At 43.4% G+C, this 23,492-nt stretch overlaps 1 protein-coding gene across 1 annotated transcript in view; it reads right to left on the reverse strand.

Annotated features, from left to right (window-relative positions):
* The window catches only part of LOC140492228 (sodium-dependent phosphate transport protein 2A-like), a 60,864-nt gene that overhangs the window by 24,957 nt on the left and 12,415 nt on the right, over nt 1-23,492 (reverse strand). Inside the window, exons 3-8 of the mRNA XM_072591136.1 lie at nt 17,802-17,999; nt 14,697-14,825; nt 9,367-9,510; nt 4,543-4,654; nt 2,924-3,119; nt 8-103 (exon numbers count right to left, since the gene is read on the reverse strand). Of these exons, the coding sequence (XP_072447237.1) occupies nt 8-103; nt 2,924-3,119; nt 4,543-4,654; nt 9,367-9,510; nt 14,697-14,825; nt 17,802-17,999 (875 nt within the window). The remainder of the gene's footprint in view (nt 1-7; nt 104-2,923; nt 3,120-4,542; nt 4,655-9,366; nt 9,511-14,696; nt 14,826-17,801; nt 18,000-23,492) is intronic.

Here is a 23,492-nt window from a genome sequence, read left to right on the forward strand (position 1 = left end):
TTCTTACTTGTACAGTCCTTTTGATGCACCAAATCTTCACGAGACTCTTGTTTCGAAAACTTTCATCCCCAATCGCTATTGCAGTTATGACGGATTTATCAAGCTGAAAATAAAACACAATGTACAAGTTGAATGCACAGATACTGTGTTGTAGATTTCTATGACTCTATGAAACAAGAAGGGATCTCTATCTGGCAAATACATTGAACTACTAAAGGAAACAAGGTGTGATGCACAAATTTAACTGGGGGCTCGTCCTATCGTGACATTGCCCATAGTGAGAGCGAACAGAGTTCAATGGTGGAGATCCAGGCAAACGTGGGCTTCAAGCTGCTGTATGAAGCTAAGGTGATCACCACTGCTTTATGGTCTCGTCTAAAGGAGATGTAGCTCACAGTGTAGCTCTCAGCTTTGTGCCAGAGAGTTGTTGGAATCTGAAACTCATTGCAGGGTAGAGGCAGAAACCTTCATAACATTGAAGAAGCATTGAGGTGTACATTTGCAATATCAAGGCTTGTGTGACTATGGGCCTAGTACTGGAAAATGGGATCAGAATAGTTAGGTGTTTGTTTGGCGTGGATACAATGGGCCAAAATGGTGTTTCTTCTATGCTGTAGATTTCCATGACTCAATAACTCTGGGAAACAAGTAGGGGTCCCTGTCTGGCTCTCAACTGTCTCAAACTACGTTCAACTACCAGACTCATCCTTCACCTCTCTAAAGTCTCAGACCGGTCTGCTAAAATAATACAGAAACATGTTGGATTTAGGTGCGAAATATGAATAAAAATTATGTAATCATAGTTGAACAAACACACACCGTTTGTGTGTGGCATTGCATAGCTCTTATACCTCAAGTAGACATTTTTCAATCTTACTTCTTCATTGAATACCTTGCGAAAGGGTATTTCAAAAGATATTCTCCCACCATCTGAGGGCGCGGCCTGACTGGCTGTGCTTTTCCAGCACCACACTCTTCAATTCTGATCTCCAGCATCTGCACCCTCACTTTTTCTATAGTTTTTGAAAGGTCCTCTAAGTGCTAATTCTTCTGCATCTTTTAAATGTTGAACAATGGTAGAATCATGATGGCAGGAAAATTGATCCAAACAGTTCCTCTGAAATGTAAGTCAATGTCTCTTCTGATCAGCATGAAACAAAGTCTGATTTCTACACAACAGCCAAAGGAACGATATTGGGGATCTGCAAGATTTTGGACATGGAACTATTGACCTTTTGAAAAGGTGCTGTTAGCATTGCAAAAAGTGAGCCAATTGTAACACATTGATTAAGTTTGAAGGTTCCTCATTCCAGTCTGAGATTTAAAAAACTCACAACAAAAGACAGTCAACCTAGATATCACTCATATACCTAATTAGGTACAGCTGTACTGCACATCTTTTAGGCTACTTTTGTAATACTGTGTTCAATTCTGGTCTCCCATCCTTCTGGAAGGATGCTGTTAAACTTAAGAGGGTGCAGAGAGGATTTGCAAGGATGTTGCCAGGGTTGGAAGGTTTGAGCGACAGGAAGAGATTAATTGGCTGGGGCTGTTTTCCCTGGAGTGTCAGAGTTTGAGGTGTGATCTGGCAGAAGTTTCTAAAATCATAAGAAGCATGGACAGAGTGAATAGCCAAGGTCATTTTCCTGGAGTCGAAAACCAGTGATTTTAGGATTAAGGTGATAGGTAAGAGGGGAAAGATTTACAAGGGAGCTGAGGGCCAACTTTTTCATGCAGAGGGTGGTTGTTTGTGTGGAACATGCTGCCAGAGGGAGTGGTAGTGGTCGGTACAGTTACAATATTTAAAAGGCAAATGGATGGGTATGTGAATAGGAAGGTATTCGAGAGAAATGGTCCAAATGCTGGTAAATGGGACAAGGTCCGACTTGAATATCTGGTCGGCATGGATGAATTGGACTGAAGGATGTGTTTCTTTGCTGCACCAACTCTATGACTCTATGATGTTACTGAAACACTTTATTGGAATAAGGCATAGGAATCTAAACTGCATTCGGATTTTTTGGTTGGATAGAATCACATGGAATACACAACACAGAGAGGGATCATTCAACCTAATTGGTCTTTCTGGGTTCACTTGAACCTTAAGTAGATATTCACCAATTTAAAATGAAACAAACTGCATCATGACGTCATGCTCAATTTGCATTACGTTATGTCACACACCAAATCCTCATTATCATTAGGGGAATAGGGATACAGAATTCGCATGCATAACTGAAAGCAGAGATACCGCTAGTTTGTAACTCCCCTGTCTACCGTACTGGGCAAGTCATAGAATCAGAGATGTACGGCATGGAAACAAACTCTTCGGCCCAACCCGTCCATGCCAACTAGATATCCGAACCTAATCTAGTCCCATTTGCCAGCACTTGGCCCATATCCCTCCAAACCCTTCCTATTCAAATACCCATCCAGATGCCTTTTAAATGTTGTCATTATGCCAGCCTCCACCATTTCCTCAGGCAGCTTATTCCATACATGCATCATCTACTGTGTGAAAAAGTTGCCCCTTCGCTCCCTTTTACATGTTTTCCCTCTCACCCTAACCCTATGCCCTCTAGTTCTGGACTCCCCAACCCCAGGGAAAAGACTTTGTCTATTTATCCTATCCATGCCCCTCATAATTTTGTCAACCTCTATAAGGTCACCCCTCAGCCTCCGACGCTCCAGGGAAAACAGCCCCAGCCTGTTCAGCTTCACCCTCAAACTCTCCAACCCTGGCAACACCCTTGTCAATCTTCTCTGAACCCTTTCAAGTTTCACAACATCTTTCCGATAGGAAGGAGACCAGAATTGCGCGCAGAAAAGGTAGCCCGGCGAGTCCGCAAATGGGTGGGTCGCACATTGGCAGGTAGTGAGGAGGGAGTGCCGATGCCGTTAGTAAAAGAACTGTCGCCCGTACCTGTATAATGTGGTCGGTGAATGGGTCTGTAATGATTCCAAGCAGGTTTGGGGCGTCCTTCCCTGTCTGGATTTTGAAGCTGCCCACCACAACTTTAGTGAGACGATGTAAGAAGCCAGTGGCTACCTCAATTGGCAGCAGCACCAACACAGAAAGCCAGTTGAAGCAATCATGGACAGTGGCACCTGCGAATGCTCTATGATTCATAGGGAAAAAAAAACAGTGTGGTAATGACTTGAGTGAATTTGGAAGTCAACTTGCATGAACAGTTCAGGTCATAGAGTCATGTGGGGAGATGTTTCCTTGGTAGTTGATTTATCAGCGTATGGCCTGAGGAAGGTATGCATCTAGAAGGCCCCCATGCATGGGTCTCGAGTCTGCTCTGATCCCAACAAGAGGTGCAATGATGGTGGGACAATTTGCTAGATTGGAGAGGATTGGCCAAGGTTCTCATGAGCTGTTTGTATTCCAGTAACCCCTGCAGGAAATGGGAATTTTCAGAGTTTGTCACAGGTGACATCAGGATGGACGACGATGACCCTGCTCACCCACATGGTTAAGGTAGCCACTGCTCCAACCAAACTTTAACCTGCGACTGAATAGAGTGCATTTGTTGCACTGTGTAAGGATGCACGTGCGGAAATGGGACTTCCATGCTTGGCTTTGAATGATGGCCCCTTGCAAAATGTGTTGGAAAACAGCCCAGACCTTGGGATCTGTCGCCCAGTATGAGTCAGTGTTCCCAGGAGAGAGAAGTGGGGATGGTGTCATCCAAAATCAATGGGCTTACCCATTGACAACATTGTTGCCAAATATTCAAGGTTAGCTCGATTTTCATATTGTAATTTGCCATTTTATCACTTGGCAATTGAATCCTAAACTGCATTTTGGCACTGATATCTGATCCATGTTCCATTGCCATAGATACAGACAAACAAGTCACATTATTACGGCAGGAGGAAATGACCACAACACTCTCTTCAAGGAATAAATCCTTCATTTAATATCTGATCCCCAAGTGTCTATTTGACAGCTAGCACACAGCTAGAATATGTCTGAGAGTGGATATACTGCTCTGTGCTCAGGCAACGTTTGTTGGATTAATACCATAGAAGGTTGAAAGGCCTTTCATTTGATCAATAATCATTAGGCTGTATGAGTATTAAAGACAATGTTGTATGAGATTCAATTATTAGTCCTGACTAGGATAGAACTCATTGACCTTATGGAACCAAACTCATTCTCCTATCCCAGATGCTTTGGAAAAAACACAAACTCAAGAGTTTCTAATTGCTGATACATAATTATGAATATCACTGCTGCCTCGCAGCATCAGGGACCCGGGTTCGATTCCACCCTCAGACGACTGTCTGTGTGGAGTTTGCACATTCTCCCCGTGTCTGTGTGAGTTTCCTCCGGGTGCTCCGGTTTCCTCCCACTGACCAAAGATGTGTAGGTTCCGGTGGACTGGCCATGGAAAACACAGGGTTGCAGGAATAGGGTAAGGGTTTATGTCTGGGCAGGATGCCCTTCAGAGGATCGATGTGAGCCCGATGGGCTGAATGGCCTGCTTCCCACACTGTACGGATTCTATAAAAAAAGTTATCGGGCCATCTTACCGTTTGAATTCATTTCTGTCTCCAGCTTGCATTAGGGCTACAATAGTGTTGGTTACTGAGGTTCCAATATTAGATCCCATGATGATAGGAATTGCAGAACGCACTCCCAGTACTGAAAGGAAAGTAAAAGTACGTTCAGTGCATGTTTCCTATATACTGCAGATGTAGATTGTACCACACAATATCAGAGATGATCGTAATGTATTCCTGATCCATTGCAATTATGACTGACCTATCTGCTGGTGTATATATTCACTTATACTGACGATCATCAGATCATCTGCCCGAGATAGTTACCAAAGTCTCACAATATTAAGTCATATAACGTCAGAATTAGACGGTAAGTGGGTCTTTTCCAAGAGGCGAAAATAAGCTGCTGGCTAAGGGTATCACTTTGCGAATCGTTTCAGGCAACCCCTATGATTGGCTGGGGTGGACCAACATTATACAAGGTCAGTGGTGTCATCTACTAGTCTTGACGACCTAAAGCATTTGGATGAGAAATATTCTGAATTAATTTTTCCAAATTAGCTCCAGAAATTATTTGCATTTTTAGCCTTTCTCATGGTTTTTGGATGCCTGGGGGGCAAGTGTGTAGCACACAGAGTGTTGGAGTTGAGTCTTTTGGGGTGGACTGTACCTCTTTGTATGTACTGGCTGCACCAGTTGTCAGTCTACAACTCCTCAGTGATTTAATGCTCACTGAGTCGCCCAATGGAAGGGCTATGACAATCACAAGAAACCTCCATTGGCTAGAAAGAGAAAAGGTTAAATTCACCAATCCCACTGTGCAGCGTTGGTTGTCTGACCTGCTTCCTCTATGTCTCCCTCTCTCTCTCTCTCTCTCTTTCTCTATCAATCTCTCTCTCTTTCTCTCTGTCTGTGTCTCTGTCTCTTTCTCTCTCTGTCTCTCTCTCTCTGTTTCTCTCTGTCTCTCTCTGTCTGTCTGTCTTTCTCTCTTTCTCTCTCTTTCTTTGTCTCTCTCTCTCTCTGTCTGTCTCTCTCTCTCTGCCTCTCTCTCTCTACAAACACAGCCCCCTCACTGGGAACTTGGGTTCGATGAGGATGAGGTAATCCCGTAAGTTGTGGTTGTGGGACAGCAGGTTTAGGTTTTAATAGCCTGTAGACTGGAGGAGGAAGGGAAGAATGAGTGAGGTATGGAGCTCCACTGTAGTGAGGTCCGAGGTTAGAGTGGGATGGAAATTAATCTTACACAGAAGTGAAAAATGAAAAATGGAACAAAGAAAAGCAGTGGCTACTCTAATATCTGACTGATTTCTCATCCACTGGAGGCCAAGACAAATTTGTAACACAGTACGTTAGAGCAAAAGAGTCAAAAGTCATTGATGTGTTAAAGATGTTTACATCCCTCTTCAAAATGTGAATGTTTGAGGACTCATTCAAATTTCAACACAAGCTTCTGTAAAAACTACACAAGCAACACACCAGTGCCTTAGAAATCTTAGGTAAAGAAATCTCTACAAGGTAATGTGGTGGAAAGTCTACATTTTCAGGAAGAGCCAAGCCAAAGGTTTATCACGGGGAAAGTCTGACAAAGCTTAAGGCATGGCGAAATATTTCAACAGAAATTTAAACCTATCTGAGGTCAGCCAGCTAATCCAACAACCGCCCCAAAATTTTCAAACTGCGCTTAGTTCCTTCCATGTCGTTAGGGTGCATCCCAAGAGAAACATTTCCCACCGAAACCCAAAGAGGAAGTGATCTCCAGGGAGAGGTGAAGAAATGGTAAAAGTCTAGTTTAAGTTGGAGAAAGAATATTAGGAAAAGTTGAAAGCGAGCCAAAGAAGATGGTAGAAGGATTTACCAAAGACTTGTTGAAAGAGATACATTTTAATAAGGGCGTTAAAGGACGGGATGGAAACTGGATGAGCAGAGCCAGTTTAGGAAGAAAGTTCCGGAATGGCTGGTCTCAATGGCGGAGAAATGGACACCATTATTTGCAGAGGTGCTTTGGATTTATAAAATGTCAAGCCAGAGGATCAAAGGACTGGATTTTACATAAAGTAGACAAGGCCAGAAGAAGGCAGAAGGCCAGGCAACATCAGGGAAGTATGTAGAGAAGTCAACATTTTGGATGTAAGCCCTTCTTCAGGAATCTGCAGTTTTTTTTTGTCGCTAACTAAGGATTTCACATGAAGGCTGTGACCTGTCCACTGTCTGAAAACTGGGGATGATTCTGCCTCCACCTGTTTGGGAGATCCATGACCAGATTTTACTGTTGGTAGGCTGCGAACTACCTGAGGTCGTTTCTTCCACATGCATGCAGAAGGATATCCCAATTCAAAGTACCATCGGGGTCAGGAGCCCTCCTGTATCAACAGTGCCATTGGGAGCTGTGGTCATCAATGGGACTGCAGGCTGTCCTCAATGATCAGAAACAAAGGGAGTTGGAGATCCAAGTTCAGATTACATCCTCACAGGCAGGCCTTGGTGAGAGGGAATCGTGGCTTGGGGTGGAGGGCATACAATCGGATGGTGGAGAGGCAGAGGGGTGTCTCTATCAAACACAGAGTTCTCAAGCATTGTCTTCCTAATCTGCAACTCTTGACACACGGTGTATCAGACCATAACATGTGTGATATAATACTAGCAGCAGTGGAGTTGGTCCTGAAGCAATCAGTAATTGGCCACTTAAGACCTCAGTTGGAGAAGGACAGAAAAATTGGCCAATCAGTGGGCATGGAAGAGTGATGGGCATCGTGCCAACACCCACCTGACTTTGCCCCCTTCCAGGCAGCCTCAAATTCTGAGCAGAGAGTTTGGGGAGTAGGGGCAGAGCATTAGGGGTTTACAAATGTCGAGAGGCAAAAATAAAATATTCCAGTATCAGGTCGAGAATATGGTATGGATCACAGGTGTTTGGATGACCTGGAATGTATTCAGGGTGAGGAATGGGAGAGCTGGAGTGAGCGTAATGGAGTAATTGTGTCTGGAGGCAGCAAAGGCATCAATGGATCTAGACAGGGTCAGACTCACGTGATGTTATCCAGGTTGAAGTAGGTGGTCCTTACAGTTCTGAGGATATGGGGTCAACAGCTCATCCAGGGCCTGGCATAGACACCAAAAACTGCACAGCCTGCAAGATTGGTTGGGGTGACAATGACACAGTATTTGTGATGGGGAGCACAGGCAGTGGCTTTAACCTTTCCTAAATATTCATTGTCTCCACAATCAAACGTTGCCGTGAGCTGTTTGTTTTCAAGGGGTTACAGACTTGGCTAAAATACCTTGCATGAATGTCATCCATATCCTAATATCACACCTCTCCCATCATCTGCTACCCGAATGTCTTCAGGCAGTTGGTCAGCAGAGACTTGGGAGCTCACATTCTATTGGGAGTTTCATCTTCAACCATGCAACTGGCCAAGTGACTGTCTGCAAGCATTCCTAAAACCCTCAAGCCACAGGTTCTGTACAATGTGAAAAGAGGCCCTTTGGCCTATTGGCAGCAGCACGGTGCCTAGCACTGCTGCCTCATGGCGCTAGGGACCCGGGTTCAATTCCAGACTCGGGCGACTGTCTGTGTGGAGTTTGCACATTCTCCCCGTGTCTGCGTGGGTTTCCTCTGGGTGCTCCGGTTTCTTTCCACAATCCAAAGATGTGCAGGTTAGGCTGGATTGGCCATGCTAAGATGCCCATAGTATTCAGGGATGTCTATGTTAGGTGCATTAGCCAGGGGCAAATATAGGGTAGGGGAATGGGTCTGGGTGGGCCACTCTTCAGAGGGTCAGTGTGGACTTGTTGGGCCGAAGGGCCAGTTTCCACACTGTAGGGATTCTAATTCTAATTAAGTCTACAGCATCCCACTCTATTCTCTAACTTGCACATCCCTGGACAATTTAACGTGGCCAACCCACCCAATCTACAAATCTTTAGACTGTAGGAGGGATCCAAAATACCTGGAGGAAATCCATATGAAAACAGGGCATGCAGACTCCACACAGACAGTCATTTGAAGCTGGAATCGAACCCAGGTCCCTGGAGGTGTGAGGCAGCAGTGCTGACTACTGGGCCACTATGCCAGGTGGGAATTAAGCAGTACAACAAGGAACAAGTGAAACAAAAAGATCTGTTCTCAGATAATTAATTGCGTAAAAGAAGGTTGGAGGGTTTGAGCTACAGGGAGAGGATGAACAGGCTGGGGCTGTTTTCCCTGGTGCGTCGGAGGCTGAGGGGTGACCTTATAGAGGTTTATAAAATCATGAGGGGCATGGATAGGATAAATAGGCAAAGTTGAGGAGTCCAGAACTAGAGGGCATAGGTTTAGGGTGAGAGGGGGAAAGATATAAAAGAGACCTAAGGCCAACTTTTTTCACACAGAGGGTGGTACATGTATGGGGTGAGCTGCCAGAGGAAGTGGTGGAGGCTGGTACAATTGCAACATTTAAGTGGCATCTGGATGGGTATACGAATAGGAAGGGTTTGGAGGGATATGGGCTGGGTGCTGGCAGGTGGGACTAGATTGGGTTGGGATATCTGGTTGGCATGGACAGGTTGGACCGAAGGGTCTGTTTCTGTGCTGTACATCTCTCTGACTCTAAACAAAACTGAGCTTCAAAATACTTGTGTGCATTCAGATATCTGTTTTTCTAATGTTCTCCCAAGTAATAGGTTAAACACAACAGCAGGTTATAGTCCAACAGGTTTATTTGGAAGTACTAGCTAGTTACGTCATGATCGAGGTGGATTTTGTGAACGGTTTGCATGGATGGTAGTGGTTTAGGGTGAACAGTGAAATCTCTATTTCCCTCTTTTCTCCTAGAGTTTCCTTGATCTTCCTGTAGGCAGGATGGGTTGACTTACGTCCAGACGACACCATGCTGACAATGATGGAGGTCGATGTACTTGAGCTTTGCACCAAGACAGTGACCAAAATTCCCACCACGAGCCCGGCGACTGGATTAGACAGGATCGCGTTGTCTTTAAAAATGTCGCCAGCCACCTTGCCTGAAAGACAGAAACCTCATTAGCCCAAACTCAACAAGATATTCAGATATGTATGGGTCATCTTCCTGCTGGTTAATAAGGGATAGGAGCATGGACAGGTCAGCCTTGCTCCTTACACCCTGCTGTGCAAATTCCAATTGTTCCTGGATGTTTTGCTTTTGGAAAAGAGAAAACTCCGGGATTATCGAACTCATTGATTTTGGCATCAAGGAAAACAAAGGTGGGTATTGTGGGTATTTTCCAGATGCAAACTGTGCCCAGTGGTGCCAAGTTTAACAATGAGAGGACGTCTGTCCAAATTCTCTGTGTTTTTGGGGGTGCTGTAAATCGTTACAGGCGTTCTGGGCAACTGGATAAAACAGCAAGACATTTTATTATCCAAAACAGGATTGTTAATTTTGGGTGGGCATAAGTGGGGGTGTTTGTAACCCTTTTCATTCGCAGCCCATATAGAATCCCCTGGCTTTTCTAAGATTGACATGGATTCGTTCCGATTCCCCATCAGCACTTTGGGAGGAGGGGTCTGTGGACTTTACTATGGATAGGCCCCTGTCCACTTTGAGATTTGGGGTAAGGTCCACACCATCTAGTGGATATAGTCAGGAATCCTGATGGATCATAGTAATACACAATCGATTCTCACAACAGCTTGGACTCTTCATTGTAATGGAAAACAACCGCTTTCCTCAAATATTTCATAAATAATCATTTTCACAGAACAGCTTTCTTTCTCTCCCTGTCCCTCCCATTGCTGGAATAATCAAATCTCACTGATGTTCAGAAGCCTCCAGGCAAACACTTTGATTGGATGGGATAGGTTTGTATACTTGGTTGCCTTTGAACAGAATTTAATTAGCTGTGCATTAGGTTTAAGATAAATAAGAGATTAGTAAAAGGTTTCCTTGAATTACATAGAATAGATGGCAATACTTACTTGACCTCATCCACATCAATCTACTGTGGATCCAGCTGTGTATGGTATTATTGGTGGTATTGACTACTGTGGATTCAAAGACCCACCTTCACATTGAGGAAGTCTTTAACCATGTTCTGTGGCACCATTACTGTGAGAAATGGGATAAATAGATTCCAAACTGGTCTAGTGACTTAAACTTGGATGCCAAGAAGTTCTGTGGATCATCGGGTGCAGCAGAATTGCATTTAACCTCAAACTGTAATCTCATGGCTCAGTCTCTGAGACCCCACCCCTACCATTACCATCTGAGCAGGAGATCAACTCTGGTTCAATAAGGACTGCAGGAGGGCCAACACTATCTGGCCTCCTGGAGGACATAATGTTGGTTCTCTTTTACACTTTTAGTGAGACAATGATTCTTAACTTACTTCATCCCCCAAAACACGAGTGGTATGGCAGCTCAGAGGTCAGCACTGATGCTTCACAGCAGCAGGGACCTGGGTTCAATTCCACCCTTGGGTGACTGTGTGGAGTTTGCACATTCTCTCCTTGTTCGTGTGGGTTTTCTCCGGGTGCTCTGATTTCCTCCCGCAGTCCAAAGATGTGCAGGTTACAGTGGATTGGCCGTGCTAAATTGCTCCATAGTGTCCAAGGATGTGCAGGCTAGGGTTAACTGTCAGAAATGCAGAGTTACAGGGATAGGCTAGGGGGCTTGTGTCTTCAGGATGTTCTTCAGAGGGTCGGTATGGACTTGATAGGCCAAATGGAGTGGTTCCATGGTGTAGGGATTCTCTGAAACTATCTAATTTCATGATGTTCAAAACCACACAATATAAGGTTGTTGTCCAACAGTTTATTTGGGAGCACTAGATTGCTGTCTAGGTTTGTTCAATATATAATTTCAGTTCCATGACACTGTAATCTTTTGCGATAAATTCTGTGTCTTATGATCCTCTTCCAAAGCTGACTGATGCAGCAGCGCTCCGAAAGCTAATGCTTCCAAATAAACCTGTTGGACTATAACCTGGCGTTGTGTGATTTTTAACTTTGTCTACCCCAGGCCAACACCAGCACTTCCACATCATAATTTTATGCTGCATCTACCTTATGAATCTCTATGTGTTATTTTCAGCCTGTTTAATGTGCTTTGGCAATGAGTATTGGCAATGACCATCTTGACTTTATCCGCAACAATGTTTGACTGCAGTCGTAATAGAGTCATAGAGTTACAGCGATGTACAGCTTGGAAACAGACCCTTCGGTCCAACCCGTCCATGCTGACCGGATATCCCAACCCAATCTAGTCCTGTCGTTCAACACCTGATCCATATCCCTCCAAACCCTTCCTATTCTTATACCCATCCAGATGCCTTTTAAATGTTGCAATTATACCAGCCTCCACCATATCCTCTGGCAGCTCATTCCATACACGTACCACCCTCTGCATGAAAAGGTTGCCTCTAAGGTCTCTTTTATATCTTTCCCCTCTCACCCTAAACCTATGTCCTCCAGTTCTGGACTCCCCGACCCCAGGGAAAAGACTTTGTCTATTTATTCATGCCCCTCATGATTTTATAAGCCTCTATAAGGTCACCCCTCAGCCTCCGACACTCCAGGGAAAACAGCCCCAGCCTGTTCAGCCTCTCCCTGTAGCTCAAATCCTCCAACCCTGGCAACATTCTTGTAAATCTTTTCTGAACCCTTTCAAGTTTCACAACATATTTCCAATAGGAAGGAGACAAGAATTGCATGCAATATTCCAACAATGGCCTAACCAATGTCCTGTACAGCTGCAACATGACCTCCCAACTCCTGTACTCAATACTCTGACCAATAAAGGAAAGCATACCAAACGCCTTCTTCACCATCCTATCTACCTGCGTCTCCACTTTCAAGGAGCTATGAACCTGCACTCCAAGGTCTCTTTGTTCAGCAACACTCCCTAGGACGTTACCATTAAGTGTGTAAGTCCTGCTAAGTAAGATTTGCTTTCCCAAAATGCAGCACCTCACATTTATCTGAATTAAACTCTATCTGCCACTTCACAGCCATTGGCCCATCTGATCAAGATCTCATTGTAATCTGAGGAAACCTTCTTCGCTGTCCACTACACCCCAAATTTTGGTGTCATCTGCAAACTTACTAACTATACCTCTTATGCTTGCATCCAAATCATTTATGTAAATGACAAAAAGTAGAGGGCCCAGCACCGATCCGTGTGGCACTCCACTAGTCACAGGCCTCCAGTCTGAAAAACAACCCTCCACCACCACCCTCTGTCTTCTACCTTGGAGCCAGTTCTGTATCTAAATGGCTAGATTAGATTAGATTAGATGAGATGACTTACAGTGTGGAAACAGGCCCTTCGGCCCAACAAGTCCACACTGACCCGCCGAAGCATAACCTACCCAGACCCATTCTCCTACATTTATCCCTTCACCTAACACTACGGGCAATTTAGCACAGTCAATTCACCTAACCTGCACATTTTTGGATTGTGGGAGGAAACCGGAGCACCCAGAGGAAACTCACATAGACACAGGGAGAATGTGCAAACTCCCTGTATTCCATGAGATCTAACTTTGCTAATCAGTCTCCCATGGGGAACCTTGTCGAACGCCTTACTGAAGTCCATATAGATCACATCTACTGCTCTGCCCTCATCAATCCTCTTTGTTACTTCTTCAAAAAACTCAATCAAGTTTGTGAGACATGATTTCCCACTCACAAAGCCATGTTGACTATTCCTAATCAGTCCTTGCCTTTCCAAATGCATGTACATCCTCTCCCTCGGGATTCCCTCCAACAACTTGCCCACCAGCAAGGTCAGGCTCACCGGTCTATAGGTCCCTGGCTTGTCTTTGCCGCCCTTCTTAAACAGTGGCACCATGTTTGCCAACCTCCAGTATTCCGGCACCTCACCTGTGACTATCGATGATACAAATATCGCAGCAAGGGGCCCAGCAATCACTTCTCTAGCTTCCCACAGAGTTCTCAGGTACACCTGATCAGGTCCTGGGGATTTATCCACTTTTATATGTTTTAAGATACCCAGCACTTTCTCCTCTGTAATATGGACATTTTTCAAGATGTCACCATCTATTTCCCTACAGTCTATATCTTCCATATCCTTTTCCACAGTAAATACTGATGCAAAATACTCGTTTAGTATCTCCCCCATTTTCTGCAGCCTTGCTGATCTTTGAGGGGCCCTATTCTCTCCCTAGTTACCCTTTTGTCTTTAATGTATTTGTAAAAACTCTTTGGATTCTCCTTAATTCTATTTGCCAAAGCTATCTCATGTCCCCGTTTTGCCCTCCTGATTTCCCTCTTAAGTATACTCCTACTTCCTTTATACTCTTCTAAGGATTCACTCGATCTATCCTGTCTATACCTGACATATGCTTCCTTCTTTTTCTTAACCAAACCCTCAATTTCTTTAGGCATCCAGCATTCCCTTTCACCCTGACAGGAATATACTTTCTCTGGATTCTCATTATCTGTTTCTGAAGGCTTCCCATTTTCCAGCTGTCCCTTTTCTTGCGAACATCTGCCCCTAAACAGCTTTTGAAAGTTCTTGCCTCATTCCATTAAAATTGGCCTTCCTCCAATTTAGAACTTCAACTTTTAGATCTGGTCTGTCCTTTTCCATCATTATTTTAAATCTAATAGAATTATGGTCACTGGCCCCAAACTCCCCTTCCACTGACACCTCAGTCACCTGCCCTGCCTTATTTCCCAAGAGTAGGTCAAGTTTTGCACCTTCTCGAGTAGGTACATCCACATACTGAATCACAAAATGTTCTTGTACACATTTAACAAATTCCTCTCCATCTAAACCCTTAACACTATGGCAGTCCCAGTCTATGTTTGGAAAGTTAAAATCTCTTATCAGAACCACCCTATTATTCTTACAGATAACTATTTCTCAATTTCCCTCTGACTATTGGGGGGTCCATAATACAATCCCAGTAAGGTGATCATCCCTTTCTTATTTCTCAGTTCCACCCAAATAACTTCCCTGGATGTATTTCTGGGAATATCCTCCCTCAGCACAGCTGCAATGCTATCCCTTATCAAAAAAGCCAGTCCCCCTCCTCTCTTGCCTCCCTTTCTATCCTTCCTGTAGCATTTGTATCCTGGAACATTAAGCTGCCAGTCCTGCCCATCCCTGAGCCATGTTTCTGTAATTGCTGTGATATCCCAGTCCCATGTTCCTAACCGTAATGAAGATTTCAGTTGAAAAGTTGAAGAATGAAGTGTTTAATACCTCCAGCAAGTTGGAAAGCTGCACTGAGGACGTCGAGAGAGCACACAAACATGTAGAGAAAGCTAAATAGCAGCAGCATCTTCATCATGGAGCTCAGAATGAATTTCACTTTCCCCTTTGCACCCAGCTCTGAAAAAAAAAGAGATTTCTCAGCTTATTATCAGGTGTGGCAAGAGTTTACTTAACTGTTGACTCCCACGTTTCAGTATTTCTTGAGTATATTTATGTGTTGCTAAAGGGGGTACAAAGGACAGAGAAACAATATCATCACCATGAGATAGCGTGATCATTTTTCATTTCAGGTATAATGTTTCCAACTGTTAAGCCTGAACGCAGCCAATGCCATTCTCATTTTGCTATTTCCACATGGGTAACAGGTCTCACATAATGCTTTAATTGTCTAAGCTGTTATTAAGTTATTGAGCACTTAACCTGAGTTACTACACAACCCAGAAGACATTTTGTATCAACTTGTCTTGTATACTTCAAAATGGAGGACCACATGACCAATATGGCCATTTCCAAATCTTACTAGCTTTTCTCACTGGCTACAAACCTAAAGGCCGTGACTAATCATTTTGACAATATGAACCGAAATCGTTTTATGGCAGTTTTAAGAACATGAATTCAATTTTAAAGAAAATCAGTAAACAAGGATTCAGGTTGTGTGATTGTGAAACTGTTGGATTTGTTATAAAAGCTCAAGTGTTTCACCATTTTCCTAAAGAGGAGGAAATTTATCTGTGTCTGACATGTGTGTGATGCCTTGTCCACACTAATGTGATTTAACACTTAAATGCCCTCTGACCTGGCCCAGCAAACCATTCTGCCATTTCAAATTATGCAGGAGGAACCACTGGAATCCGATAATACAGTCTTGGTAGTGACATCTCGCATCTCAAGATTGAATTTAAAAATAAATCAGTAAATCCAAATTCATTATTACCATGCTAAGACATCCCACCCATATCTACATTTCTGGTGAATGGAGGGGTCATGAATATTAAAAAGCTTTACAAAATTGACAAGATATAAGCTTCTCACTCCATTTGAAAATCTGTTAATAGCTCATTAGATACTACTGTGCTCTTCCAGCACCACCAATCCAGAATCTGGTTTCTAGCATCTGCAGTCATCGTTTTAACTTCATTAACTGATTGGAGCTATTGATATATTTCCCACCTTTCCTTGATTGTTCACCCAAGCACATTCTGAGTGGACTGGACAGGTCTGGAGCATTGGGAGATGATTGAAAATGGTTTTGCAAAGACTGAAAAGGTGAAGAATGGTTGAAGTAGCGAAACAGTGTGAGGGATACGGGGGAATCAATCATGGCTAATTATAGGTGATGACGAGCAGTCCCTCTCAGGGAAGAGGCTGCTCCTCGTGGATTACAACCAGAATGAGAAGCTGTGTGTGGAGATTTTTAAGATATGATATCTGGGGTCGGTTGTGCTGCAGCAACCACATGGTCTGCCTGAGCAGGAGATTCTGTCATGCTTGGGGTGTTGGAAGGATTTGCAGTCCAACAGGCAACCTGTTTCTTGGCCATAATGTCTGAACTATTGACTCAAAGGTGGGGACACTAACTGGAATGATTGGAGCAATGTCAGCCAGGATGGATCTCATAGAATATGGGTTCCCTGATTGGGGCTGTCAACCGGGTCCAATCAGGGAGCCCTAGCTGACAGATCTAACAGGAGTTTCAGGGGCTCTGCTCACTCTTGGAGACAGCTCTGTGTTAGGTGGGTCAGTGTCATGCACTGTGCACGTGTAAATAAAGGGAGACTTGGTGACAGGATACTGGCCTTTGTGGAGTTCTGTCACTCCCCACTGAGCCACAAGAACACCACTCCACCACCAGCACCATTGTCACCAGAACAGCAGATATGGATGAGATGACTCAGTAATGTTGAGCTAACTGTAAGTCATATTTTTGCGAAGGAGGATTATCAACATGTTAATTTCTCACATATCTTTGACTTTGATCTCTCTACCTATGGCTGCAAGGCCCTAAGATCTGGAATTGCTTCCACCTTTCAACCTCATTCTATTTTTTTAAAGATATTCCACAAAACCTGCTATCTTTAGCCAAACTTCTGATGCCTACCTTAATATCACATTATTTTAGATTTTCAGTATCCACAGGTGTTTGCTTGAACTCTAATATTTCTTAGAAACATGGGGGTAGGCCATTCAGCCCCTCCAACCTGCTCTGCCAATCCAAATCATGTATGACCATTGACCCAATGCCATTTTCCCATGCCATCCCCAAACTGATAGATGCCATTGGTAACTAGAAATCTAATAATTCCTGCTATGAATACATTCAATGATTGAGCACTCACAGCTCTCTTGGGGAGATCATTCCAAGGATTCACCAGTCCAAGTGAAGAGATTCCTCTGCATTTCAGTGCCAAATGGCTTCCTCATAAATCTGACACTATATTTCCCAGTTCTAGACACACATTCACCCCTCGCTCACACCAACCAGGGGACAACATCTTTCTGCATATGTAATTCATCTAAATTTTGTTTGATCATATCTGTTGTGAAGTGACCTGGTCCTTTATCATACAGTTAATTGCTATAATGAGGAGGTGGCTGAAGCGACCTTCTCTTATTTTTCCTCTCCCCTTTTGAGTTCATCTCCGTCATATATCACTCTTTAAGTCTGGACTCAACTCTGTCCTTCACCAGAATCTGAAAAACCAAAAGATATTTTCTCAACTCTCTGATTAAGTGAAAGTGAGGACTGCGGATGCTGATCACATTCCTGTTGAAGGCCTTATGCCCGAAACGTCGACTCTCCTGCTCCTCAGATGCTGCCTGACCTGCTGTGCTTTTCCAGCACCACATTTTTAGTCTCTGACTAAGTGACCATTAATACACCATTATGTTGACCTTCTGCAGTTTTGCCCCCAAACCAGAACCAAACAACTACACACGAGTATCCTGTTGACTTGTGTGATTGACCAATTGTGGTTACATCTCCATCAACAAAATGGAAATAGAAATACAATTAGAAGTAGGGAAAGAAACAAGCATTAAGTTCAGATACTATGCTGCCCTGAGAGAATTTGATTTGAAATCTCAGTACCTTACCTCTCCATTGAGGTACATTGGAATTGTCCAGTCTGGCAAAAGCCCAGGCCACAGCTGAATGCGTGTCAATCTCAAACTTATCCATGTTCTCCACCAGGTTGACTGTTGAGCCTGGGCAGAGGTATCCATGATCAGAGTGTGCGACTCCCCCAACTGCAGGCAGATGGTATGGTTTGGTGCCAGCGACCCCATTCATGCCTGCCATATTAGAAGAACACAATGATAATTGTTCATTCTGACATAACTTGGGGTGATTCTCAGCCGGGCATGATGTAGTGTGTGGAGGGGCTCTGGCTGAGAAATTGCTGGATCCCAATACCTAGACTGTCCAAATGCTCATGAACGTAGGTTGAGAAATCTGGACTCACAATGTGCTGAACTGCACTCTGTGAAAGTATTGCAGTACATTCGCAATATCCAATTGGTGAGGTAGGGGTTAGGGTGTTCTGAACCCTCGTGCACATTAACATCTGTTGTGAAATGAATTGGTCCTTTTTCACCACAGTTAATTGCTATAACAATGCAGGTGGTGGGAACGACTGCCTCTTATTTTTCCTCTCCCCTTTTGAGTTCAGCTCTATCACTGTTTAAGGCTGCACTTAACCCTATCGTTTATCAGAATCTGAAAAAAATACCTCAAGTTATTTTCAGTATATTCTCAACAATAATAAGTCAACAACTCCATCAATGCCCAATGTTGAGTTCAGCCAGAGCCCTTGCATTGTACTGAGATCTGATTCCATCTTTCAGATGAGATGTCACTCAGATGACTAGCCAATGACAACATGCATCCCATTAAGAGACCAGCATGATTTCAAGACTGTGTATGATGCAAATGCAGAGACAGATGGAAAAATGAACTAATGCATTGGAGCAGTACTGTATGTAGATGCCAATTTGTGTAATTAAATATATACGTGATTATGCACGCCTTTTTTTCTTTTTATTTGAGATATTCGGATTGAAATTCTATCATATGCAAATGTCCTTCATAGTCTACTGTAGTCATGTGACCTCTACCAGGAGACACACAGACTGAAGGCAGACATCTTGAGTTCCATTTTGTTACAATACTACGGTAAGGCCCTAACTAATATTGTTGGATAAACATTAAAAGATTCCTCGGCCCTACTTCAAAGGAGGACAGGGGTTTTCTGACTGGTATCCGTAGTGATTGGAATGAGGCCAGAATAAGAATATGAGTTCCCTGATGGGGGTTGTTTACCTGGTCCAATCAGGGAGACCTGGCTGACAGATATAAACAGGAATGTCAGAGGTTCTGTTCCCTCCATTTGCTGGCTCTGAGCTAGCTGGGACAATGTCATGTACTATGCACTTGTAAGTAAAAGGTGAGTTGGTGATACCGGCCTTTATGGAGCTATTTCAGTGTCCTGCCTCCATATGTCCCTCGACCAACACCAACAAAACAAACTGCCGATGTTTATCACATTGCTGTTTTGGAGGGTTAGAAGAGCACAAGTTGCTTGATGGGTTTCCAAATGACAATGAGGATTGCACTTCACAAGTCTGAATGGTTCATTGATTACAAATCACACACCAGGGTCTCGTGGATTTGCATGTAGCTGCTATTCTGCAAGGAAAGTACATTAGCACTTATGATGCCATGAAAAGTACAACTTTATCCTTTATACTTTGTTTTTGTCCCTTTTTGGGAAAGGAAAATTTGCCAGGATTTCTACTCCTGACTATTATCGTAAATAAACACAATTCCCCATGACAGTGCTGCCCAATCCGCATTTTGAAGGTGACTCAAATACTCAAATGAATGAGTGAAGAGACTGAGTCATGTTGCTGCAATGAAATGGCAGTGACTGTTCAATAAGAATGAAATTCCTGTGCTCAGTGGTGAGTTTGCAGCTGCTATTCTGCTCATCTCTTTTGAATTCTGAAGAAACTCTTTTGTTTTGAGTGTATAACTACAGTTCAACCTTATTGAAGTTGTGATAAAACTATGGCTTTAAGACTTGTATTTTGACCCTTTCGTTTGAAGCTAAACACACTTTATTCATACACTGTAATTAAATACAGACAAAATAAATGTAAAGGAAAAGTATTGGCTTAACTGTACCTCTATCAAAATACTTAATAAATAATAAACTACTCACTAACTGTTCCAATATAGCAATATACCTACATTAGAGCCCAGGTGTCTCTGGAGAAGGAGCACGCGGTGTCTGCCAACACCCTGGAGTTGTTCAGGGAGAGGTGGGCACCGCAGGGAGTGGAGTGCATTCTTTCCCCCTCCAACTCTATTTTGATTTAATCCCTGCCCCCCCCTTCACTGTTTGATCACACAGCATTGCCCTTTGATGTGAAGGGCACCGCTTGTCACTGGCCACTCGGGTGTTTCCTTTCTTCCTGGTGGTGGAAATTGAACAAAGATTCGTGCACCTTGTGTCTCTCACTGTGTCTCACACCTGCACACACACAACATGGGGGCTGGGGGGGAAAAATAAGCCCTACCGGTATCGGGTGGGGGTGGGGTGGGGGAGTAAGCAAAAAAGAAGGAAAAAAACAGAAAAAGAATAAAAAGGAAAAAAACAGAAAAAAAGTAGCAACATCCCATAAACACACCCTTGGCGGAGGCATATTCAATAACATAGATTGTCTCGCATGCAATTTTAGCAGCAGGAAGAGAACCCTAGCTTTTAACTGTAGCGAAGAGAGAGAGATTTGCAGTAGCTTTGACAACCCTAAGAGCTACTGAAAGCGAAAACTAAGACCCTGGTTGTGTGGGAGCTTGACCCCACCCGTTCAGGCTGCTTCTAATGTTCGAACTTAAAAACAACCCCAAGATCTCACAAGCTGTTTACTTTATTGGCTTGAAACAGAATGCTCATCACCTCTGCCTCAACCTCTCTCCATACAAAAGAAGGACAAAATTCAGCTTCCTAAAGCCATACTATTATAACAGAGTGAAACTGTTATGTTATGATAATGTCTTTCTACAATTGTGTGCCTTTTGGTAGAGGTCACATGACTATAGTAGACCAGGAAGAACATTTTAATATGATTGAATTTCAATCCAAATATCTCAAATAAAAAGGAAAATAAGGTGTGCATTATCACAAATACACAAATTGGCAGCTACATGCATTACTGTTCCAATGAATTGGCTCATCTTTCCATCTGTCTCTGCATTTGCATCATACACAGTCCTTAAGTCATGCAGGTTTCTTAATGGGATGCATGTTGTCATTGGCTATTCACCTGAGTGATGTTTCGCCAGTGTGTGTCATTCCTGCTTCTTTGATTGTTTCTATGGTAGCTGTTATTGGTCAATTTCTGTCTTTGGGTAACTGCAACCATCTGATCTGATCTGTGTAACGGTGCATTCATTGCTTCCTGGTCATCCTCCTGCATTTCAGATACAGCTTCTGGAGCTGAATATATGCACCTGAGATTGCAATGGTATATCGGGTCGCTCGAGGCAAGTGATGGCTGAGTGGTATTATCGCGAGAGTATTAATTGGAAACTCAATGTTCTGAGGATACAGGGTTTGAATCCTGTCATAGCAGATGCTGGAATTTGAATTTAATTTTAAAAATTCAGAATTAAGGACCTCTTGAGGACCATTGCCAATTGTCATTAAAACCTGTCTGGCTCACTAATGTCATTCAGGAACGGAAATCTGCCATCCTCACCCAGTCTGACCTACATGTGACTCCAGACCCACTGCAATGTGGTTGACCCTCAACTGCCTACTGAAACGTGGCTCAACTCGGAGATAGCTAAGGGGGGAGGGGGGTGAGCCAGAGACATGCACGTCCAACTGCATATGATCAACGTAACAACTGCTCCATGTAGGTCCCAAGCTGCCACTTATACTGGGTTTGCTGAGATTGTTGAATGTTTGTACCCTGACTGGCTCTCCAATGTGCAAGAGTTCAGCGGCCAGGTCAAGAAGGAATTTTATCATTTCAACTTGATTTTCTTTTCACCCTCACTTTTCACTACTTTTGGCTTCAGCAGCCTTTTTGTTATTAGAGGGGCAGCATGGCATTAATCTTTGTGCTGGGCTGCTTCCCATCCCTCCAGCAGATACGCTTTTCCACACTTGAGGAATGCCTTGTAAGGGTCATTCTGCTATAATGTGGCAGTTTTATTCCTCCTCAACCTCACACTATGGAAAATCACAGTATAGAAAATCACACAATGGAAAATCACGCTGTGGAAAATCACAGTATAGAAAATCATGCTGTGGAAAATCACAGTATAGAAAATCACAGTATAGAAAATCACACTATGGAAAAGCACACTGTGGAAAATCACAGTATAGAAAATCACACTATGGAAAATCACACTGTGGAAAATCACAGTATAGAAAATCACACTATGGAAAAGCACACTGTGGAAAATCACAGTATGGAAAATCACGCTGTGGAAAATCACTTTCTGGAAAATCACACGATAGAAAATCACATTACAGAAAATCACACTATGGACAATCACGCTGTGGGAAATCACGTTATGGAAAATCACGCTATGGAAAATCACGTTATGGACAATCACGCTATGGAAAATCATGTTTTGGAAAATCACACGATGGGCAATCACGCTATGGAAATCATGCTTTACGAAATTGTGCTGTAGAAGATCATGTTATGGAAAACACGTTCACATTATGCAAACATCATCCACAATTTATCAATCGTGTTATAGCCAATTCATGCTGATAAAACACATGTTATCACAGAATGACCTGTATACGTCTGTGTGGTCTTGGTCTGATTTCTTAATGGCTCCCGCGGTGATCTTTATCGCCACCTCAGCCTTTTCATTTGACTGGGGATCATATGGAGGTGATGCTTGTGTCAAAATTTCTGATCTTCCATGAAGCAACTGAACTCTTCCCTCATAAACTCAGGGTCATTGTCACTCATGACAATTTTTTAGGCATTGACAATCCCAGTGGTAAATCTTTGAAGTCTATCTCCCGGTATTCAGAATAGTAATCTACGATGACCAGATAACCAGCTCCTGTGAGTAGGAAGGGTTATATTGAGCGTCACGCAGGTACCATTCATGATTGTCTAGTGTGCTCAGTTTGTGACTCATTAGACCCACTGAGCTGGCTCTTGTTGCCCTTGATTCCATTGCTTACATTTGGGCAGAAGACCTCATTGTTTGCTCTTCTCAGATTTGAATCAATTATTACGGTTTTCATAGATGCATCTTTGCAGCTCTCCTGACAGCTCCTCCAAGAGAATTTTCGGCATTCCTATGTCATCATCTTTAGCTGCCTAATATGTTCTTACAGCAATAGGTGTCTCCTTGATGATCTCAGGCCATCCTTTCTCGAGCAGTTGGAGATTTGAATCTTGTTGGATAGTTTGCTTGATTTGATCAAGCCATCTTGTCTGTTAGCACCCTCTCAGCCCGCTTGGGCCACCCCTTATTCCTGATGAAGGACTTACGCTCAAAATGTCAACACTCCTGCTCCTCGGAAGCTGCCTGACCGGTTGTGCTTTTCCAGCAGCACACTCTTTGACGCTGATCTCTAGCATCTGCAGTCCTCCCTTTCTCCCAACTGCCTGTTACATTCAGGGCCCCCCAGTGGGTTGGCTTCCTGAGCGTGGCACGTTTCTGCTTCACAATGAATGTGGAAGATTTCACACTCTGTTATAGCATCCTCTACTCTCTTCATTAGGACTTGCTGGTCTTGACAG

This window comes from Chiloscyllium punctatum, chromosome 20 (genome assembly GCF_047496795.1).
Source record: "Chiloscyllium punctatum isolate Juve2018m chromosome 20, sChiPun1.3, whole genome shotgun sequence".
NCBI lineage: Eukaryota > Metazoa > Chordata > Chondrichthyes > Orectolobiformes > Hemiscylliidae > Chiloscyllium > Chiloscyllium punctatum.